This window comes from Cuculus canorus, chromosome 17 (assembly GCF_017976375.1).
Source record: "Cuculus canorus isolate bCucCan1 chromosome 17, bCucCan1.pri, whole genome shotgun sequence".
Taxonomy (NCBI): Eukaryota; Metazoa; Chordata; class Aves; order Cuculiformes; family Cuculidae; genus Cuculus; species Cuculus canorus.
In genome coordinates, this window is record NC_071417.1 from 1,151,630 (window position 1) to 1,172,278 (window position 20,649).

The 20,649-nt window shown below is 41.1% G+C and overlaps 2 protein-coding genes across 5 annotated transcripts in view; both read right to left on the bottom strand.

Moving 5' to 3' along the window:
• Positions 1-151: 151 nt before the first annotated feature.
• Positions 152-18,825, bottom strand: ANKLE2 (ankyrin repeat and LEM domain containing 2). Its single transcript, XM_054082473.1, has 13 exons — positions 18,562-18,825; positions 14,617-15,105; positions 13,487-13,678; positions 12,074-12,267; positions 10,947-11,135; positions 10,540-10,662; positions 10,088-10,154; positions 9,240-9,421; positions 7,646-7,752; positions 6,566-6,759; positions 4,909-5,623; positions 4,238-4,369; positions 152-3,067 (listed from the first exon to the last, which is right to left on the bottom strand). Exons 1-13 carry the CDS (start codon positions 18,779-18,781, stop codon positions 2,830-2,832), a joined length of 3,042 nt encoding a protein of 1,013 aa, XP_053938448.1. The 5' UTR covers positions 18,782-18,825; the 3' UTR covers positions 152-2,829.
• Positions 18,826-18,992: 167 nt separating this feature from the next.
• Positions 18,993-20,649, bottom strand: part of GOLGA3 (golgin A3) — a 29,805-nt gene continuing 28,148 nt past the window's right edge. For 3 of the 4 annotated variants that reach the window (XM_054082493.1, XM_054082491.1, XM_054082492.1), the window contains one exon: positions 18,993-20,281. The gene's annotated coding sequence lies outside the window, so the exon portion shown is untranslated. The remainder of the gene's footprint in view (positions 20,282-20,649) is intronic. The other variant, XM_054082494.1, reaches the window with a different exon arrangement.

Sequence of the window (20,649 nt, forward strand, 5' to 3'; positions counted from 1 at the left end):
CACTAACACCACCTTTGGTTGTGTTGGGCCTGAACAGATCAGTAATTCTCCACCCCATGGTATTGCCCCCCCCACCGCACAGTGGGACACTGTCAACAGACTTGTTTACTTTTTAATAGAAAGCAGAGTTAGTCTATATTTTTAACATGATGCTGGGCTAATTAAAGAAAACAAGAGCTAATCTTTTGCACCTTTAAAAGTGAACTTTTGGCCAAGAAAACACAATTCAAGCAAAATCAATTGGATGTAGTGTGTCTCTGCAGGCATCCGGTGGGGAGCTTTCTTCACAACTGTGAATGATCAAATCACTACATAAATTGCTATTCTTTTTTTAATAGCTGAAGTAAATACATTGTTAGAAAAATGACGCATTTAAGATGCAGCACAACTGGACTAATGCACATCAGATAACAGACAAAATATTCTCTTGACCAAACCAAAACAAAAAGTGAAAGGCAAGGAAGGGTGGTGGTGGAAGGGGTGTGCACCTACCGGTAATATACATTTAAATATTAAAAACAGAAAGCAAAGCTTAAAAGTAAAAAAGGACAAAGAGTGTTTGCGTTGGTCTCCTGGCCTGTAACAAACTCTTTGTGAAAGGGCAGCGGCGCCATATGGCAGCTCAGGAAGGACTCAGGCGAGAGCAACAGCTGTCGGCACAGACGCCAACAGGAACGTGGCTTTACTGTGGCATCAGGCAGCCGCTCACCAGCTGAGCGACTTCAGAATGACAGAAACATGGTTTACATTAAATTATTTAAAAAACCAAAACTGATTAAAAAAAAAAACCAAACCCAAACAACCCTCCCCAAAACCCTTTAAGACCAGTAATTTGGGACCTAAAAAAAGTTGAGACCACAGCAACTGCTGCATCAAAAAACTGGACTGACAAACTCTTATGACAACGTCAGTTAATGAACTCAGTAACCCAGCAGGTTGTGTTTGGGTTAAATGTCTCCTCTTAAAGAAGGAGTCCCCCCACTCCCTGCCAGTCCCCTGGGGCAGGCCAGCATGGCAGTCACTGGTGTAAAGCAGCCCTGTTAGGGACGAGCTCCCTGGATATCGCTGAACTGGAACAAAAGAGCTAAACAAGTTAGAACAATTCTAAAACAGGAATGCTCTTCCCCCAGTGGAGAGCTATTGCACCAAATAAACTTAGAGAGAGACTTTAAAACACGTTCCCTTCAGAAAGCCCAGAAGAAAAACTATTTTGTGTGCCCATAATAAGTGGATGCCACTTCTTTAAAACGTCTATTTAGAAAAAAAATTAATTAAAAAAATAGGATACAGAAGGCACTATTAAGCTTAGAAAAGCATTAAGTGCAGTGTTTTAGGTTTGCACCAAACGAGGAGCCTAGGAAAGGTGCTGTTTGTGTACCAGCAGTCGCTCTGCACCTGTCGAGCTCTGATTTGGAAACTGAGCCTCTGCAGTGGTGACCCCCCGGGGAGACGGTGTGGCTGCTCCTACACCTGGAGGCAGGCGGAGCCTTGGCACAGGTAGCCAAGGAGGTTCCACGCTTCCACTTCCTGCGTGGCATTGCAGAATTCAAGCCCGTCCCTTTCTGCCAGCATGGCCTTGGCAGATTTCGGTTTCCAGAACGGATTTATGCTGTAATGATAGATGTGTTTTTCCTTTTAACTAGAGAGCGATCGGCATGAGAGAACCCTGTTTCAGGAAGCCTCTTTCAAGCAACATGACAACCGTTAAGCTTGATGGGGAAAACCGTCTCAGGTTTTGAAAAGCATCCTTCAATCTTGGCATTGTGCTGTCGAAACACGCCACTTACAGAAGGCTCGAGGAAGAAATTACTGACTGCTGTTACCAAACCTGACTACCACGTCAAGACTAGAGACAGAGGAAAAGCTTAGATTACAATAAAAATATTTGTAGTTCTTACTCCTCTCTCTTTACAGCTGGGAAATGAGGAGCCACATTCTGGGCCGCTGGCTCTCACTCTTAATGTGTTACAAATGAGACCAGTAAGGTTTGTGGCTGGTAAATTTGCTGAAGTTATTGCTGATGTGCTTTTGTGTGATAACTATTAAATCTGCTCACGTTAAAAGCTTCTGTGGGGAAAAAACAGCTACATTTTTAGAGGTTTTTTTAAACCTCCAAACTAACATTTGAAGTAACCAGTCATTTCTGTAGTGCCCCTTTACTAGAACAAGATGTTTTTAACAGCCTCAGAACAAGCGCAGACTCAAGGTTTTCTGTGTAACAGGTGCATACATACACACATACAGGCAAGTGTCTGTGGATATTCAGCTGTCTCGACCAAACTGCTGGCAATAAACACTTACTTTCTCCTTAGGCACAGGGTTTCCCATTCACACTCGGTACTGGAAAGCTGTCACCACCTGGGCTCTGCTCTAGGCTTTTCGCTTTGAGCATTCCCCCTGCAACTGGAAGAACATTTTACCTCTTGCCATCACTTCTCTCTCCTAAGCTGTTCACTGATTACGTGCTTGCGCCAGACCACCCAAGCAAAAGAAACGCAGCTGAGGGTTAACAGGTTCGTTACAACGACGACAACTGGTGATAGTGAAACACTACCATTTCTAAGTAAAGGTTTGGCTCACTGCTTTACTGGCCACAGGGGAGAATCCTAGCTACGGGACAACTGCACTGTCACTGACTTCCCGCGGGTCACCAGAAATCTAGCTCCTATGTGGCATAAAGACATAGCATCAATTTTTTTTAACATACAGTTGTCCTCAACTGAGGAAAAATACAGAGCCAAGTACAAACCTCATGTCACTGCAGTAACATTATATTATTCTCCTCCACTCTTAACAATCAATTGAAGTCCCAGGACAACGAATCCCATTTTAGTGGGCAGGAGGCTCTGAAAAATAATGCAGTTTTTGCAGAGCCCGGTTGACATAAGCTGGACTGTAGCGCCCAGGACTCCCAGGGTCTGGAAAGAATGAGGCAGTGTTGCCATATTTCCCTGGACTTCCCGTTATGGGGCTGTTTCTTCCAGAATTAGAATACGCTGAAGCATTTGGAGGGCCAGCAGTGATGGTTTGGGACTTGAATCTTGCCTTGAGTGCTGGACTTGGCCAACTGAAAGAAACAAAAAGTCATTTTGCATTTTGTTAAGAAACAAGGAGGGGGAGGCTTGTACTCAGTATCACTTGTAGATCTTGGAAATCGTGCACCGGCAGATAAAAATCGTGAGGGGTAAGAGAGAGGTCTGAGGGAACGGCAACAGCACAAGGTATTGTGTGTAAATGTGGCCTCATCAGCAAGATGTCATGCACTCCATAAATGCATTCACTCATTTCAGTAAGCTAGAAGAAACAAAACCACCCCTGCCATCCATGCAGGTCATTGTATGGCTTTCTGTTCCTGCCCTTGTTCCGAGCTGTCGCGTGGCACTGGGTCAACTGCTTCTCTTCCGAGACCTTTACCATGACTATACAAACTGTGGGCTGCCTAAGCAAGGGACTCTGCAGCAGCCTGACCAGTGTCTGCCACGTGGAAATAAACCTTCAGGTTAATGACAACCAAAAGAAGTCACTTTTATGAAAAATGTCACTTTGGGTCCCCTAAAGCATTCAAAATAAAATGTGTGAATGGCATAACATGTAAAGAGCATCCCAACAAACGCAGTTTGCTTCCATTATCTGTGCAGCAAACTATGACATCCTCTCTAAAATCGTCACACGCACCATTGTTCACGCCAACGATTCCTTTGGTCTGGGGTAATCGAAGGTAAAAATAAAAATCGTAATAAAAAGATTCCTGAAGCTATTAAATTCACTGTAAGATCGCTCGGCACAGCCTCAATGCCTCAAAGCCATGCACCACAACTGCACCGTTTCCACTACAGGGATGGATCGCTGACTGCACAGTGACTGCTACGAGCAATGAAGGATCCAAGGACTCAGCGATAAACCTGCCAACTGAGACATCTGCCCACTGGAAAACACTCATGTTCTCGAGACCCTCACCTGCTGTCTGGTTTGTCTGAACAGATGTGCTGCAGTAATCTGGAACTGCAGTGTCAGGGAAGGAATTCTGCGGCAGCAGCAGTAAACTGCATATTGATAGACACCAGTCAAAGAGGCTTGGGGATTAATATCAGACACAAACTAATAGTTAATACAATTGAGTATTTAAAATAAGGTTTTTGTGAGCAACAAGGCCTGAAATTCTAGCTATTCAAGCTGTTCGGCAGCTGACTCACTAAAAATTTTATTTCCACTCATTTGATTGAATTTGCAGAAATACCTCTGCCTGTCAGATGAAGAGTACGACTGCACCGCGTGTTTCCATTTGTAAATAATCGGGTATTTCTGTGGATCGATCTCCACTGCTTCTATTGCTGCCAAGACATCACTATCCAGCTTCGAGGGCTGCTCCCTAGAATATAAACAGAACTAGATGAAAAAAGAACTATGTATTTGTTCAGGCAATAAAACATCCCGATTCCAAAATATTTATTTTTTGAGATACACAAACAAATTTTGACGCTTCTCCAGAAACAGATTCTCTATGAACTGCTTCCAGCAGGCCCACAGATAAATGACTGCCTGTTATGACACAGCAGTCTCATAAAATTTTTGAACATCTCATCTGAGGACATCCCAAGAGTGCAGTGAACGCTGTTAATCTCAGCCAGGTTCACCACGAAGTTACAGCCTGTCAGGTGAATGGTAAACAGCAAAGCTAACCAAAACTGATTTGGAAAGAAAGACTTCTCCTCCTCTTCTCTCTCCTTTAGACATGGCACTCAGGTAGTTGCAAGAGAACTGCACAGCTCAGGTACAAGCACTGACTGCAACTAGTGTGGCTTAGCATCACGTCATCTCAATGCTGCTGTCAGTGACGATACAAAAAGCACCTGATTTGGCTTACGTAAACCAAAAGACAAATAAGTGTTAAAAAAAGAAGACTCTTACCCAAGCAGGAATAACTTCTTAGAACTGTCATTTGTGGGTAAAGCCTTTGAAAGAAATTTCTGGGAAGAAAGTTGTTGTGCCTCATTAGTCTGAATTCCAGATTCCATGGATAGTCTCTCCTTTCCCCGTATATTCTGTTCTGTCCTTAGCTTGGTCTCTCCAGGTCTACCCGTAACCCTAGGCTCAGAAGAACTTGCTAGGGAAAACGTGTAGTAGGTCTTATCCAGACGGTCCTTGGATACTCTCACCTGACTTGTTCCTTCTGCCAGAATTTGCTCATTCTCAGTTTTTTCAGTGATTTTATTCGAATCTCCTGCAACCTCTTGTTCTCCAAATGACAGGCTTTCAAATCCTGACATTAGACTGGAAACGGGCAATACAAGGCATTCTTCTCCATCGTGCACATGCTGTCTGTCACTTGTTATCCTTCCACTGGACACGGGATTATAAAACCCATTTTTGCTGGAAGACGCTGCCTTTTCATAGTGCCCGGGGTGATCTGATGCTTCTATAATGTTTGCTGTGCGCCCCACTGACAAGATGTTACACTCGGCCTCTCCGATGGCATCAATGCTAGGTTCTTTGGACATGATAGGCTGGCTGATATTCCGTGCTGCATTTTGTCTGTTTTTAATTTCTTCTAAGCTCATATCATCATCCTCCTCATCCAAAAACGCTCCAACAGAAATAGAATTGCAGCACTTTTTACTCTTGCCTGTAAACAATTTTAATAAGAGCAACACAAAACGAGACTTTCAACAGACCGGCAATCAAATAGACAAGGAACAGACACACAATCTTTATGCCCTGTTCTAGTTATTGAAGTCCTCTCTAATTTTATTTATGTAACAGCATGAACTAACCTCACTGAAACTACAAATGCAAAATGACACATTGCGGCTCCATTTTTTTGTGAATAACCTTTTACCCCCCAGTCAATTGAGAACTGTTTTTTTCCTACACTTCTCACTTCAATCATTAACCAGCAACACGGGATAAGGTCAGGATGAAGCAAAACAGATCAGGAAAATGTTACGGATATAGAATAGCTTAAGTTTCCATCTCTTTCAAAGCACAAAGGCTTATGACTAGTCTCATGACTATCCTTCAGGGTCTTGTTGGCCCAGGTCAGTCCCAGTCCCAGAGCACCTCCAGACCTATGATCACAGAGGAGAAGTTATCTCGGCACTAGCGTCTGCCTTCCATTAACACATGGCAAACAGTGGTGTAAGAAGGTATAAAAGCTTTCCTGGGTTTTGTTCAGTGTCTGCCACCCTCAACTGTAAAGAATTATTCTTTTATTTTAAGTAGTTATTTATTCTGTATCTGTGGATTACAAGATTTTGTACTCTTAAGATGAATTCCTAGATGCTGCGAGTAAAATTATACTGATGACCGAGGTTTTCTTACAAGGATTTCATTTAGGGGAGCTACAATCAAATAAGAAAGATAAAGAACATCCACAGTGAGGTCTCTTCTAATTCTCCTACATTCAGTGTTGCTTGCACCTTTTTAAACAGGAACATCAGACTGTTTGGATAACAGGTTAATAATAGCAATCACAACAGGTGAAAACGCCTTCCCCTGGGCACCAAGCTTTTTCTCTATCTCTTCCCTAGGCACAACCCGTTGTTTGTAGCATTCGCCCTTTTCTTACCAGAAGGATGTGTGGTTCTGTATCTGTTGCAGGTTTCATTTTCCCCTGTTTCTTGCTGAGCCTTTTCGCTCATTTCCCGATGACTCAGGTACTCTTCTAACTTTCGCAACCCCTCCTGGGAAGACAGATCAACAAAACAGCCCAGAAATTCCCAGTATTCAACCCACGGGAACCCCAGTTCATGAGCTAACTCCCTGCAATAAATAAAATAAAACGAATCATTTGTGAAGACATAATTATAATTAGTTTGACAATAACTTTTCTGAACACATTTTATCAGCTATTTATAGAGATAAACGTGCAACTAGGCAACACAATTCCACAACAATCAACACTCTGCAAGAGCGATACACACATCCTCACAAACACAGCATCATCTAGCTTCTTCTAGAAGAGTTTTCAAATTTAAATCTTACAGTTAGCACCATAAATATTGCTACTTCTAAGCTGTGTCTAGACATCAGAGAGAGATTAATCCCCAATGATGGCATAATAGGAATGATACTCCGCTCAACAGCTTTTTCTCTTTGGGAATGGGAGAAGGCAGGAGGAAGTGAGGGGTTATTTTAAAGAAAGAAATCTAATCAGCTGTTAATGAAGTATGTTTTTTCTATATATTGCTGCTACAAGAGATTTTAACAGCAAGGACATGTACCACAACACACACTGCTGCTTTCATAAAGCGGAACAATTGTAGCAGGATCTTTTCATTCTGCTACCCTTGTAACAATCCTTCAATTTTAGAGAATAGGTAAGCTATGTCTAATTTTAGATCTTCTGACAAATTAGGCAATGATTGAGCAAAGCATTATACACATACCATCAGTAACAGTTAAAATATCCTTTTACTTCCAAAGCAAGAACACCAGCTGTTGCACTTTTAGTTATTTTGATTATATCAAATACAGATCAAATATATAGAAAAATACAACAAAAAACCAACTACAATCTACTTCATATATATTTCTGCCAGTAACTTTCGCTCTATGATTCAGTAAGTAATAACTCTACTCCCAGCACAAGACTTTTGCTTTTAATTGCTCTATCACGTTTGCTTTATACTGATACTCTTTTAGATACCTTCCAACTCTTTCAACACCTCTGTCCAGATCAGATTTCCTGACATTGTGAAAGAAGCCAGCTCTCTCTCGGGGTGGAGTCTTCCAAAGCCTGCGAAATTCTTCGGCCTTTAAAAAAGCACAAATAATTAAAAACCAATAACCCCCACAAGACGAAGCTAACTTGGTGCTGGCTAAATGTCTCCCTATGGCTCTGCAAGACACCTGGCTGTCTGCTGTCTACACGTAAACAGCACAAGTTCTGCTACAAGGCTTGCTCAACTCTACCTAGGGAGAATTTTACGTAGCTTCTAAAGTTATTCCTCCCAGTATTGCTGGTTATTTTTATCTCATAACTGTTTATTAAGAGATTAACAACCATAATGTATCACCACCTTAAAGCAAACTGTAGAGATACTAAGGCTGTCTGGTTTTAATTTGCGTGCAGCAGGAAAAAGGCACGTCCTATGAACTTCCCATGTCATTATAATTTTACTTGATGATAAATGTTCTCTTGGTCACCAGTTTCTAGGATGTAAATGTGATGGTTTTATTATGTACATACTTAATTCCACTGACTTGCTACAATTGTTAGAATATATTCTTGCTGTACATTTTGGAGTTTGAACTGCTAAAGGGAATAAACCAAAGGATTTTTATAAAATCCCAAGCTTTATGCCTTTAGATGTCAAAAATCAGCAACAACAAAGAATTATATTCAGACATTAAAAAAATCTGTCAGCAATCAAAATAATGCATTGTTTACACCCTACATAAAATTTTTCAGAGTGTAAAATGTACTTATGTTTGTCAGAACAGAAAATTGACCAATGAGCATATACAGAAGAAAAAGCATCAAGCATTGTTGTAAAACTCAGTCCCAGAAGAATTCAAGCATTAGGTGACAGAAGCCCTCAGCTGCATTTATTCACTATATCTAAAGCTGTCGTACTTCCAGCATGTTCGCATTAAGCAAAGGAGCCATAGAAATGTCTACAAATTTATAATATATTTAACTGGTATCTAAATATCCCTCCTGAAAACTAAAGACTTTTCTCCTATGCAGTCAACACGTTTCCAAAATTACCCCAACACCTACTACATGGTAGTTGGTTTTTCCATTCAGAAAAAAATATGAATGTTAATTCAACAAGCAGAGGCGATAAACTGCTGCTAACATCACTGTCAAGTTCTAGAAGGGAGATAAAGATATAGTTAAGACTTTTTAAAAACTGATTCATAGTCACATTGAAAGACTTTGTTTCAGATTAGAAAGATAGAGCAATTATCTGTAAGACAACACAAGGTTTGTCAGAGTGTGCTCTCTGAATAGATTCCAATAGGAAAAAGAGTAGAACAACTTTCTTTCGATTGAACTTCCACTCTTTCTACTTACACCAGATGTTTCTATGTTTTCAACAGTAAAAAATATTTACAAATTCTGTGCTTCTCCTTCTCTATGGAGGAAGATCCATCTCTTCACGGAAGAGAGCGCCACAACCTATAACAGGAGCAACCTACACCACACAATGAACCCTGGGGAGACCTTCTAATGGCTTTTTAGTAAAATAAAAGGATAAAACAGGCATTGGAGTCATATGAAGTTCTGTGCTTACCTTTGAGGGGCTCATGGGGCCTGCGAAAGCTCTTATTGACAACACTGGATCTTTGGGGCTGCCAGTGTATTTAGATAAAGTTCTTTGCGGGCTGTCATCAGTTTGATCAGGTGACCATGGCGCCCCAATTACAGGAGCTGAAGAATTGTCTTCTGCTCTCAACAGTGGTACATAGTATCGACCTAAAACAAATTATACAAAGCTTTCTTTTGAAGTTTACGTGACGCTAGCCTGCTGCTTTTTCCTAGAATATCAATGCACTCATATACTTAACCATCTGACTTCATTTAATCAGTAAAACTACCTGTAACTCAAACTCACCGCTTCAGTATTTATTGACTCCTTACAGACTATATTTTAGCACAGGCTCCCTTCTCTCTCATCCATAAATGCCGGCACTGATAGATATATCCCCTTCCTAATGATCTTCAACAAATTTCAAAACCTCCTCTTGCAAATGCTTAAACAAACCCACATGTAACAACACAGCGGAAAGTTCTATGTCAAAGAAATTATACCACTCCCCAGCATGGCAAATAAATCTCTTGCTCTGTAAAGGTCTTTGGTTTGCTTTTAGATTAAACTTTCTGCTTCAGGCCTGCTGAATGAAATAAAGGCCATGCCTATGTTCCACTGCTATGAGGAAGACCTTGTGATCCACACAGTTGGACCATGTAATTTAAAAGACAAGAAGACTTCTGTTCCTTGTCAGTTTAGTTTCTCTTTGGTTTTCACAGCACTGTACAGTAGCATCATTTCTGAACACGAATGCTACAGGAAGCAAACAGAATAGAAGACAGCAAAGTGCCAGAACACATGCCAGACATGATGCAAAACTGAATACGGACCTTTCAAGTACTCCTTTAGTTTTTCTTTCAATTCTGCAGATTTGTTCTTGCTTCTTTCACAAACTACCTGTTAATATAATTTTCATTATTTGTTAGTAGAGCATGACATCAATCTCAAGTCAATTGCAATGCACATTCTTCTTGAGTAGCCGAATTACTGGACTCTACCCATCTCATCCAGTACTTTCAATTCATAGCAAAACAAACCACTAAAATACAACCAAAGCCAAAAAATAGAGACTGTAAAAAAAAAGGCAGTGAATCATAAAATCCAGAACTTGTCCTCAGACACAATCAACATAAAGTATTTTTAATGTTATCAAAGACTTACACTCTAATCATGACACCAGTACCTCACAGGCCTTCTATACCACAGTCAGTAAATGTCTGAAATCAAAAAGCATTGATTAGGCACAACATTTTGGTGGTGGTGTGGACAAGGAGAGACTTACTTCTGCTGGAGTTTGGTCATATTTGTTTCTTGGATTTTTTACAATAGCCGGGTGTGAGGTAAGTACATTAACAACGTCCAAATTCCCAAACTTGCAGGCAAAATGCAACGGAGTATCAAATCCCTGCAGTGGGAAAAAGGGAAAATTCAAATGCACCTGGAAACATGAGAAAGTCAATCCCTTGTATTTTATTTTGAAAGTAGGAAAAATAACTATATGTAATGACTAATTATCAGTGCTCTTAGCAGATCTATTCTGACCATACTGTAGAATAATGATTATTAAACCCCACAGAACTCATAAATAGTTCATTTTGTTTGTGTCCCCTTCTATTCTCTTTTCTTCTTGCTTTCACATCCTTAATACCCTTCATAGTAAGACAAAACTGGCAAACATTCAAATCTTACCATTTTATCTGGTGTATTAAGGTAAAGGTCAACAATATATTGAATACGGTTCTTCAACATGGCATCGTTATCATCTGGATACATAAGCCGCATAAATTCAGGATTTTCCAAGGTGTCCAGCAGTATCTGGCAGATACCAGGCTGATTTTCCTTGGCAGCAACATGCATGACATTGTACCTACACCCTTCCTGAGAAAGAAGACAAACATTAGAATGAACTGAAGCCTCAACAGCTTTCTTACGCCCCTACAATTAACTGACAGTGTAAATACTGAAGTCCCCACACTGTGTCTTATATTTAGATATTTGTTTCTTAGCATTTTATTAGGAAAAGATGTTTACAAAACAGTACATAAATATTCAGAATCAGAGTAAATGATATGCTTAGTGTAGAGACTTATGCTTCTTCATGCCCACATTATTCTTCCAATTAATTACATAATTCTTATTCTCAGCTATAGTCTTTTTTTACATCTAGGGCAAAAACGTGGCAAAGAAGATATATTAACATATCACAGAACAGAAGTAGATACGAAGTTCAGCATACAAAAAGTGCAGGAAAATGAATGTGTGCTTATATATTTATGCATTACATATATGTCAAGAACTTCACAAAGCTGGTCTGATAGAAGCAATTCGTTAAAGTAAGATTGTCAGTGTCTGCTAAACAGTATCCTCTACATGGATTTTAGATGCAGAGCAAGTTTCGACCTGAGGCCCAGGTAAGCAGTAGGAACATCCAGCCTTACCACAGGCACCATCCCATTCCTTAAAATCATTCTATTTTAAAAAGGCTGGAATTAATTTGAAGGAGATCAATACTATACAAGGACAAGACTATTCTTTTACTACTGGATGAAACTATTCTTCCTCTAAAGAACTGCACACTCCTTTTCATTAGCTCTTCTGGAGCAAGGAGAGCTCTCAGTTACAGCGAGTGACTCACACAAGACAGACAACTTCCATGTTTCTCTTAGCTTTCAGCTACTATCAATGAACACTGAGGAACTCTGCACTGCTGGAAATGAGATATCTTGAAGGAAGCAGCATTCCTTCCAGTTCTGCCCATGTGGCCTCAAAGCTAGAGCACTAAACCAGAACTTGGATTTTTTGGTTTTATTTTTTACCTGTACAATGGTGGGATTGTCTCCCGACCCAATCAGATAGCGAGGGTTACTCCAAATAAGTTCTGAAAATGTTGCTGTATCTCCTTTCTCAACAGCTTTCCGAAGTTTAGCTGTAAGATCCTGAGTACGTGGACTTTTATAGCTGTTGGCTCTCTCCTTATTGGCAGTTTCGGTCTCAGGGGAGCACAAGCCATCTATCAAAACACAACACCACGTTTCTAGATGAATTCTTTTCAGAGATCACTATTTACATACCTAGACCACGAAAATAAGCTTTTAATCTAAAAGATGTACTAACTTTGCATCTTTGTTGTACAGGAGTAAAAAAACTGAGGTCAATGACAAGACATTTTAAAGCACTGGTAGTTAGTCATGGAGAGGGAGGAGAATATGACTTAATCTTGTAAAACTGTTTCAGACTTCAACAGGGACTGGTAAATTTTGTAACTACATCTACCCAAGCTTGAAAGCAAAACTCAACAAGAAATAAGAATTTTCTGAATATAAAAACTGTTTTTGCAGTTCTGTGACTACTGCGTCCCTTTCACCTCACAACGGCGAACATTGTGAAATACAATCAGTGTTTACCATTTTATTTCTGAACTTAAAAACTTACTTAAGAATTAAGCACAGTTTTAATATCCTGTGCAATTTTATCAGCGTCTTATTAAACCTGAAAATCCTGAAGTCCATGAGTAAAATCAAATCCTACTGAATACAACCACAGGCTACTAAGCAACATCTCTATGCAGGCGATTACCAATATTCTAGCTCTAGAAGAGGAGGAACATTTTTTAGTGTAAAATCCATGCAAACCAGAACAACAACTGCTTTTAAAAGTAACCAGTTTACTTTATCATAACACAGACAATAGAACCCATACATGGAAACCGAACCTCATGCTTTAAAACACAAAAAGGAGTCTTTCCATAGTTTCCTGAGGCTCTGGTAGGTCTTCACAAAAGAAACGTCAGGATTCCAACATACTCTCCTTCTTTTTTTTCATTTCTGCACATAAACTTCTTGGTAAAGCATCAATTAACTTTAAGGATGACCTTGACAAGTACAGTATCATTTTATACAGAAGTAAAACCAGATCTGAATTAACAAAATAAAACACGCTTTTTATTACCTGTTTGTAATTTACTTCACATAAAATATGTAAATACTCATTGTTGCATCTGTTTAGACAGTAATTTTATCTGGTAAGTAAGCTCTGAAGCTGCAATCTAACATTTGTTTACACCTTGTCTTAAATGCTACTGCTCTAATGGGACTTCAATTTATTAAGGTGCTTCGCCCTTTGAAGTTTATTGTGTTATTACTATATTGCTTATGAAGTTGTTGCATCTTCTCTCATAACAAATAGCAGACTCTATATTCCATCTGCTGTACACAGACAAACACACTTACCTCTGTTAAACGATCCCATTTTCACTGGAGACAAACATAAAGTGGACTTGCTTGGAGATGGGAAATAATCACAGATTCCTTTAGCAAATTTCTCAGCATCCTCTCTGTTTGAAAAAGCTTTAAAACGGGAACCCTTAATCATCTTAACAGCTTGCAGAGCCTCCTTTTTATCTTCATAAACATGTATTCTCTCTGCAACAAAGGACAATCCAGGTTAAGTTATCTCAATAATCTAGTATTTGTTCCTAGAAACAGATTACAAAATTCTTGGACTATCCTTCCAGCTGTGGTCTCAAACTGTTCCTCTACAAAACTTGGCATAAGAATTGAAAGCCCTTTTAAATTTTCTCTCTTGGAAAACGAGTAGAAGAATTTTGCACGCTCCAGCTAATATCAGGTGCTGTCTGTACTGTGTTTGGCCATTCTTAGCAATCAATATTTGAATATCTTTTTTATAGCTGGGTCAGCCTCAACAAGCATTTTGCATCCAGATTGAAAAGCAAACTTAGTGTGTGTTCACTCTGCATAACTTTCCATGTTCTTGTGTTCAGAAAAAAATCAACTATGTAAATAATCCACTGCCACAGCTTTAAGAGCTCTACACAGAACCTTGGATATTAATCAAATCTTTCTCCTTCCTCTCCTTCTGCATTAATGTTAGCATTTTCAAAGTAAGATAACCGAATATTTTTTATAAGAAAGAAAGCTTACTGAAAGGAAAATATGAAATCTGTTAGAAGAGATCATTTAAGTTTCAACTGATGAGAGTACAAACAGCAGTTTTGATTTGTTTATTTGTATGATTACTTTTTTTATTCTTGAGAGGGATTAAAGGCACAGGCTGGGTATGAAAGTAGTAGTAGGAAATTATTTTCTTCATCCAAGCTACATCTGGTAAAGGATTCTCAGGTGTATCAACTATTGCAGGAGAACAGCTGGGATCTCTCACAACTATGTTTCTATGCCTCAGAAGATCCAATGAATACTATTTAGAAAAACAAAATATCACCTCAAGCAATACTTTAAATACTAACACGGCGGTGTTCTTATTACCTGCTGTACTGAAAATGGTTTACTTGGACACAGTTGTAAAATGCTTGTCATTGGAAACAAAAGAGGTAAGTATTTACCATTCCTTGCTAATATGTCATCGTAAACTGGACAAACACCATAGTACAGTGGAGGATCCCTGGATGGTGCCCGAGTACCAGTTTGTGAATCGCCATGACCTGCTCCACAGGCTGTAGCTGAACAGTTCGTGTGCATCACAGCATCTTCCTCTGGAGGGTTCAGACCCACACAGTACCCGAAGTCAACGTCTTCAGAAACACTTCCATGACCATTGTGATTCACTGCCATGGTTTTCGAAGCCTTCTGTGCCTCTGCCTGGCTGCTATCAGACGGGACATCGCCAGTGGCCTCCTCTGACACAGTAGGTCCTTTTTCCTCCAATGATTCTTGCTGCTCCAACAATGCTTGAGCCAATTTTTTTTCAAAAATAAACCTGGTAGTTGCAGTAATGGGCCCACATTTCAGTCCTGCTCTGACAATTTCTTCTCTAAGCTCATCAGAGGTGAGCTGCTTCAAACGGGATAATATTGCATCCATTGTTATTTCACCTATAAGAAAGGTGAAAGGAAAGGAGATAAACTGTAAAGAACAATACAGCTTTCTTTTTTCTGCTATTTCAATGCTGTATTAAACCAAGGGAAAAAGCGCCTCATAACCACTTTCCTGATTCAGAAGAGATTATTGCAGTTGCAGAGAAGACAAAATCTTTTTCTATTAAACACACTAAAAACTTCTTTAATCAGACTTACACCAAGAGTTTATTTCCTCTCCTCTCACAACTACTCAAAAGTATTCAACAGCTTGCATTTTTATTCTCTTTGTCCTTTCCACATTTCTTTTGGAGTGAAAATTCAATCCAGACTTTTCACACATGAAAATTTACAACAGTCTGAGAAATAATTGATTCCTGCCAAGAAAGGAACAAAACGCGTACCTAGTGGAATACAGCAACGCGACGGCTAGTCGGCCCAGTAAGAGGTTCAGGCTAGGCAGGATCAACAGCTAAAAGCATGGTACTATTTCTATTATTTCCATAAGAATATCTAGCCGAAAAAAATGTAAGGCCTAAGCATGATGCAGCAACCAGGACTGTATCTCCGGCCATGATGCAAGGCTGGAGCTGTTTACAGAAGATGTTGTTTCCCAGCCCCTGTTTTGATAGCAAAGAGCCAGAGGACAAGAACAGCTATCTTTTCATATCTCACTCTCCAGCAACGAGCAGAAGCTGGAAGAATTTCTTAATTTCCAAAGGAAAATCCTTCTCTCCGGGTATACTAGAATCCCCCAGCTCCTTACACTGACCCTTCCTTGACTACCCAGCCAGTTTATCGGTTATCCTGGCTTGGATAGGTGCACACAGCACTTTTAGGACTTTATTTTCCATTCCAGTTTATGAAACTCAAGATGACTGGAACACACATTTGCAGCTTCTCCATATGAAGTGGTTTCTGTTTTTTTTAAACCATGCTATATTTGGAATAACACAACTCCTAATCTCCATTATAGACAGAGCATCTCCCAAGCATGAACCTGGAATTTTAAGTTAAACCTCCTCAAAAGAGCATTTGTGGACACATGTGGAAACATGAGAAATATCCACAATCAATGAGTTCCGCTCTAGGACTAGGGTGCACAAGCAGCCCTTGACACAAGTCAGAGCATCCACTCTGACAGACAACGTCAGCCTGGGAAGCTAAAATAAGGTTTGAATGGGGAACGGCTGCACCCCAACATACCAGGGATGCAGCACTCTAAAACCTGGATCCTCATAAAGTTAATTATTCATTTTGTCAGAGTGTACAAACTCAGAAGTCATTCCAAAATCACATATTCACCAGAGAACTGCAGTCCAGGCAACTCCTTTATTTTTCCACATGTATTGCCAACAGTAGCATCACAGAATATACCAACAAAGAAGAGATGATAATTTTGCTTTTTAAATTACCCAAGGATTAACTGTATAGAACCAAACTTTTCATATATTAAGAAAAAACAACAAATACATGCAGCATTTCTTCTAACTTTTATCAACTGTCAATATAGCCAAGGAAAATTTTCATTGGTCTCTGACTTCAAAACTCATGTTAAGCAGGTTTTCAAATATTACTACAACTTGACAGCACGTGAGTTTGTGGGCTGTTTTCTTGAGGGTCATTCCCTTTGGGAGTTGTTTCTTTTTTGAACGTCTGAATTTCAACATCTTGTTCAAGAACACACCTCAGTGCCACTGTATTTCTTGAATATTAACTAGAAACTCACTGAAATTACAGGAAATGAGTATGTTTCAGCTTAAACAACCCCCTCCCCCCCCCAACCTGTGGCAAAGCCACAGCTGATGCCGCTGAGCTACCTCCCCAAAGTATTCTAGCTCCCCTATGATACCTGAACCACCAAACAACCTCCTTGTTAGGATTATCTGACTTGCTCACAAGGCTGCAAAGGCAGATGTGAAAGACCTTCTTTTTTTTCATTCTTAATCACATACTTTTTCATAAATGTGATGCCATTATGTTTTAATCAAAGGACAAAAAAATCATTGTAAGAACACCAAACCCTGCTATTCTGATGATTTTTTTGAGATTGTATAACTGAATAAGTACAATATAGATTAAAAATCAGAGGCAAAAAAGTTTATTGCAGAAACAACCCAATAAAAACACTTTAAAAGTGTCAACATAAGATAATGTCTTAAATAATTAAGTCAAGAAATGCTCTTCTTTTTAGGATTCAGAACCCAGCACAATTCTTGTGCAGAAGAGCAGACTCACACGTATATAAACGCGTATAATTCATGTACGCAAGGTATGGAGACACACACAAAAATCTTCCTTGTGGTTAAGTAAAAAAATGTCAGGAAGGAAGCAGTGACTTCTCTGGTATATCATGCTTTAATAGAGCTTAGCACCTAAAATTTTCTTCTGCAAATGTGTAATAAAAGGTATTTATTTCATGGGTCCATTACAACCCAGGCACAACTAGATCAGAGAGCAAAATGACAAAGCAGACCAGCAGTGAAGGAATTAATCTTTGGTTAAAGATCTCGCGTTAGCATGAAGAGTTTTCCGCAATCAGGTTGCTGTGGGAACAGGAAAAACACTGTTGGAATGATTATACAGAACTTTCATGAAGTAGGTTTGTGTTCCGACATTAAGCCTTCATCTAAAATGCATAAGCATTTATTGATTTTAAACTGCATCACCTATTTTGATCTGTCAAAAACAAAAGCTGTGACTTAGAAACCTCAAAACCTGAACCCTGCGTGTTCCAAGATAGTCCTTGAATCATTTGCAATAGCAGGTGCAAAAAGCAATTATCTGAACCTGAAAATGCATTTTATATAACTTCAAATGGCCCAGAGCACAGCCGGCACTGGTGCAGCTCCTTCTTTTCCAGTTTAGCACACAAGGCGTTGCAAGTTACCTTTAGCAGCTTTACCAAGATGAGTAAATACTGCACCAACAACCACATGCTCCAGGCTTCTTCCAAATCAACCAAAATCCGGCAAAATGAGCAACCTGAGTATTCTCCCTTGTGTCACTGCACGAGTATGAAACAGCACAATCTGTTTCCAAAAAGATCAAAAAGTCTAGGACCGAAAGAACAAATGACTTATTTTTACGGACTGCAGTGTAATTTTATTCCACTACACCTCAAACCTTTCGGTATACGCACAATGTGAGAAGAGAAACCTTCCAGGCAGGAATTAAACGAGACACATCCCTCCCCGTCTCCCCTTCCACAACCAGCATTCGCTCAGGGCAGCGCGGCTGTGGCCACGCGCTTAGCCTGCACCGCCCGCTACAGCCACCACCGGTGAGGAACGGCGGGGCCGGGAGGCACCGGGTGCGAGGAACGAGTGCGGGAAAGCCGGGATTAGAGGAAAGGGGCGGGGGGATTGCTGAGGCCGGGCAGCGAGCGGGTACGGCTGGAGGCAGGCAGGGCGGCAGCGGGAGGAGCGGAGCAGGGTGGGGGGCGGTAGGGCCGGTGCCCCCAGCGTCTCTCACCTGGGCGGCTCCCGCCGCAGCGGCGGCTCCCGGCTCCCGGCGCCGGGGAGGAGCTGGCCACCGCCCCGCGGCCGCCCGGCCTCCTGTCCAGCAGCCGCAGCAGCCAGCCCACGGCACCGATGACGGCGCAGGCGGCCAGGAGCTCCCAGCCCGGCCAGCGGCCCCACAGGGAGCCCCACAGGGAGCCCCAGCTAGCCGCCGCCCCGGCCCAGCGCTCCATGCCCGGCGCCGCCGCTGCCGCCGCGCGCACGGGGGCCTCGCGGCTTCCGCCCCGCCCCGACAGGACCCCACCCGCGCGTCGGGGCTGCCCCGGCGCTGCCTGATGGAAAAGCGCGGCCCCACAGGGCCACCCTGAGGTGAAGGCGCGGCCCGGGCGCCTCTGCCCCGCGCTCAGCGGCACGTGTGCGCCTCCACCCGTGCCCGCGGCCGCCTCCGGGATCCCAGAGGAAGGTTCGGCCTCACCGCGGCGGCGCGGGAAAACGGCCTTAGAGGGAAACGGGTCCGTTCCCAGCGTGGCACCGGCCGCCCCGGGGCCAGAAGGCAGGGATGGCGTTGACAACGGCCCTTTCGGTCACAGGTTAATGGAGCGGGGCACGGTAACCTCTGCCCTCGTCACCGCCGCTGGCGGAGTTCGGGTCAACGTGACATCCCGGCACTGTTCCACTTCAGTCTTCGCGCACAAAGGCGTTGGCAAACGTAGGAGGTACCCTCAGGGCATTTCTTTCCTGATGTGCTCGTACTTCCATCACATTTAACATTAGATGTGTGAAAATGGCATCTTTCAAAATAAGATTTTTTTTTTCCTGAAAAGGTGCATATACAGCATGTTCAGAATCCTAAACATAACAATTACTGTCCAAAACCAAAGGATGATAGCAATTTCTCTTCAAAAGTAAAAACAACATGGAACCCTTTACCAAAAATAGTTTATTGCACAAAACTTTTAAAGGAATTCCTATGCACATAATTTTTACAATCAACATGCTTTGTATGATCATAAACGTTAATTGTACATAGCGTAACTCCTCCATGCCCTGGGTTATCCACTCAAGAACACGATGTGATTAACTTCTACCTTTACAAATACAGCCTAAGCAGACATTACTGGATGTCATGTGTAAAGTAACGCTATTTCCTTTACAATTTCATAGAACATCCTTCCCTCCCCTGGAAATCTGTGCATCTGTATTGGAAATTAGAGTGCCCTACTGCTCAAGGCTGAAATGTTACACATTAGTAGGAGACAAGAGTGATCAAATGACAGCTGACAAGCATTAGTAATTACTTTGGGCTGTAATTGCTTTCACATGAACATAGTTAAAGGCTCTGGTCACAGCAAGTCACATGCAACTCTTCACACTTCCCCAACAAAGTTAATAAATTGTACAGCAAAGATTTTGCATCATCAGTAGTGAATTTGTCATCTTTAAGTTAAATTTATATTTCTAATACTATCTGTTGCCAGCGCACCTTTGATCTTCTCACAGCTAACGTTAACACATCCGTGCCACTGCAGTTCACTCCCCTTAAGGAGCAATAAGTAACCCATGAAAACATGAGTACTAGAACTTTCATTGTGAATGTTTACTCATATGAAGTTCTCACAGACTTCAGCTAGGATATTGCCTGAATAAACAGTATTGGATCAGATCCTCCCATTGCATGAGTGGGGAAGGAGCGCAGCTGATCCCAATACAGTGCACAAGTATTTCCAAGAAATCTGGAAGACAACAGAATGGAGCGTTATGCAATATTCAGCAACACCAGAGACTCGATAACTAACATTTCTTTCCATTGTAGGGTTTGCTGGTATTTTTTTTTTTAAATGTACAAATATTCAAGAGTCCTCAAAATCCAAACAGCATCTGAAAAAGTAATGCCGCAGCATTTACTAACTTGCATCACTTACTGCATAATTTACTAACATTCTCACATTACAGTGACATTTCTCCTTCATCAACACCACTTGGTTTAGTAGGAAGCAACCACTGAAGAAACAGACACGGAAAATACATTCTGTTGCTTGAAAGGGAAAAGAAAAAAAATCTTTAAGAGTATTCAGCTTTTCCTCTGATGTATTTGGCAGCG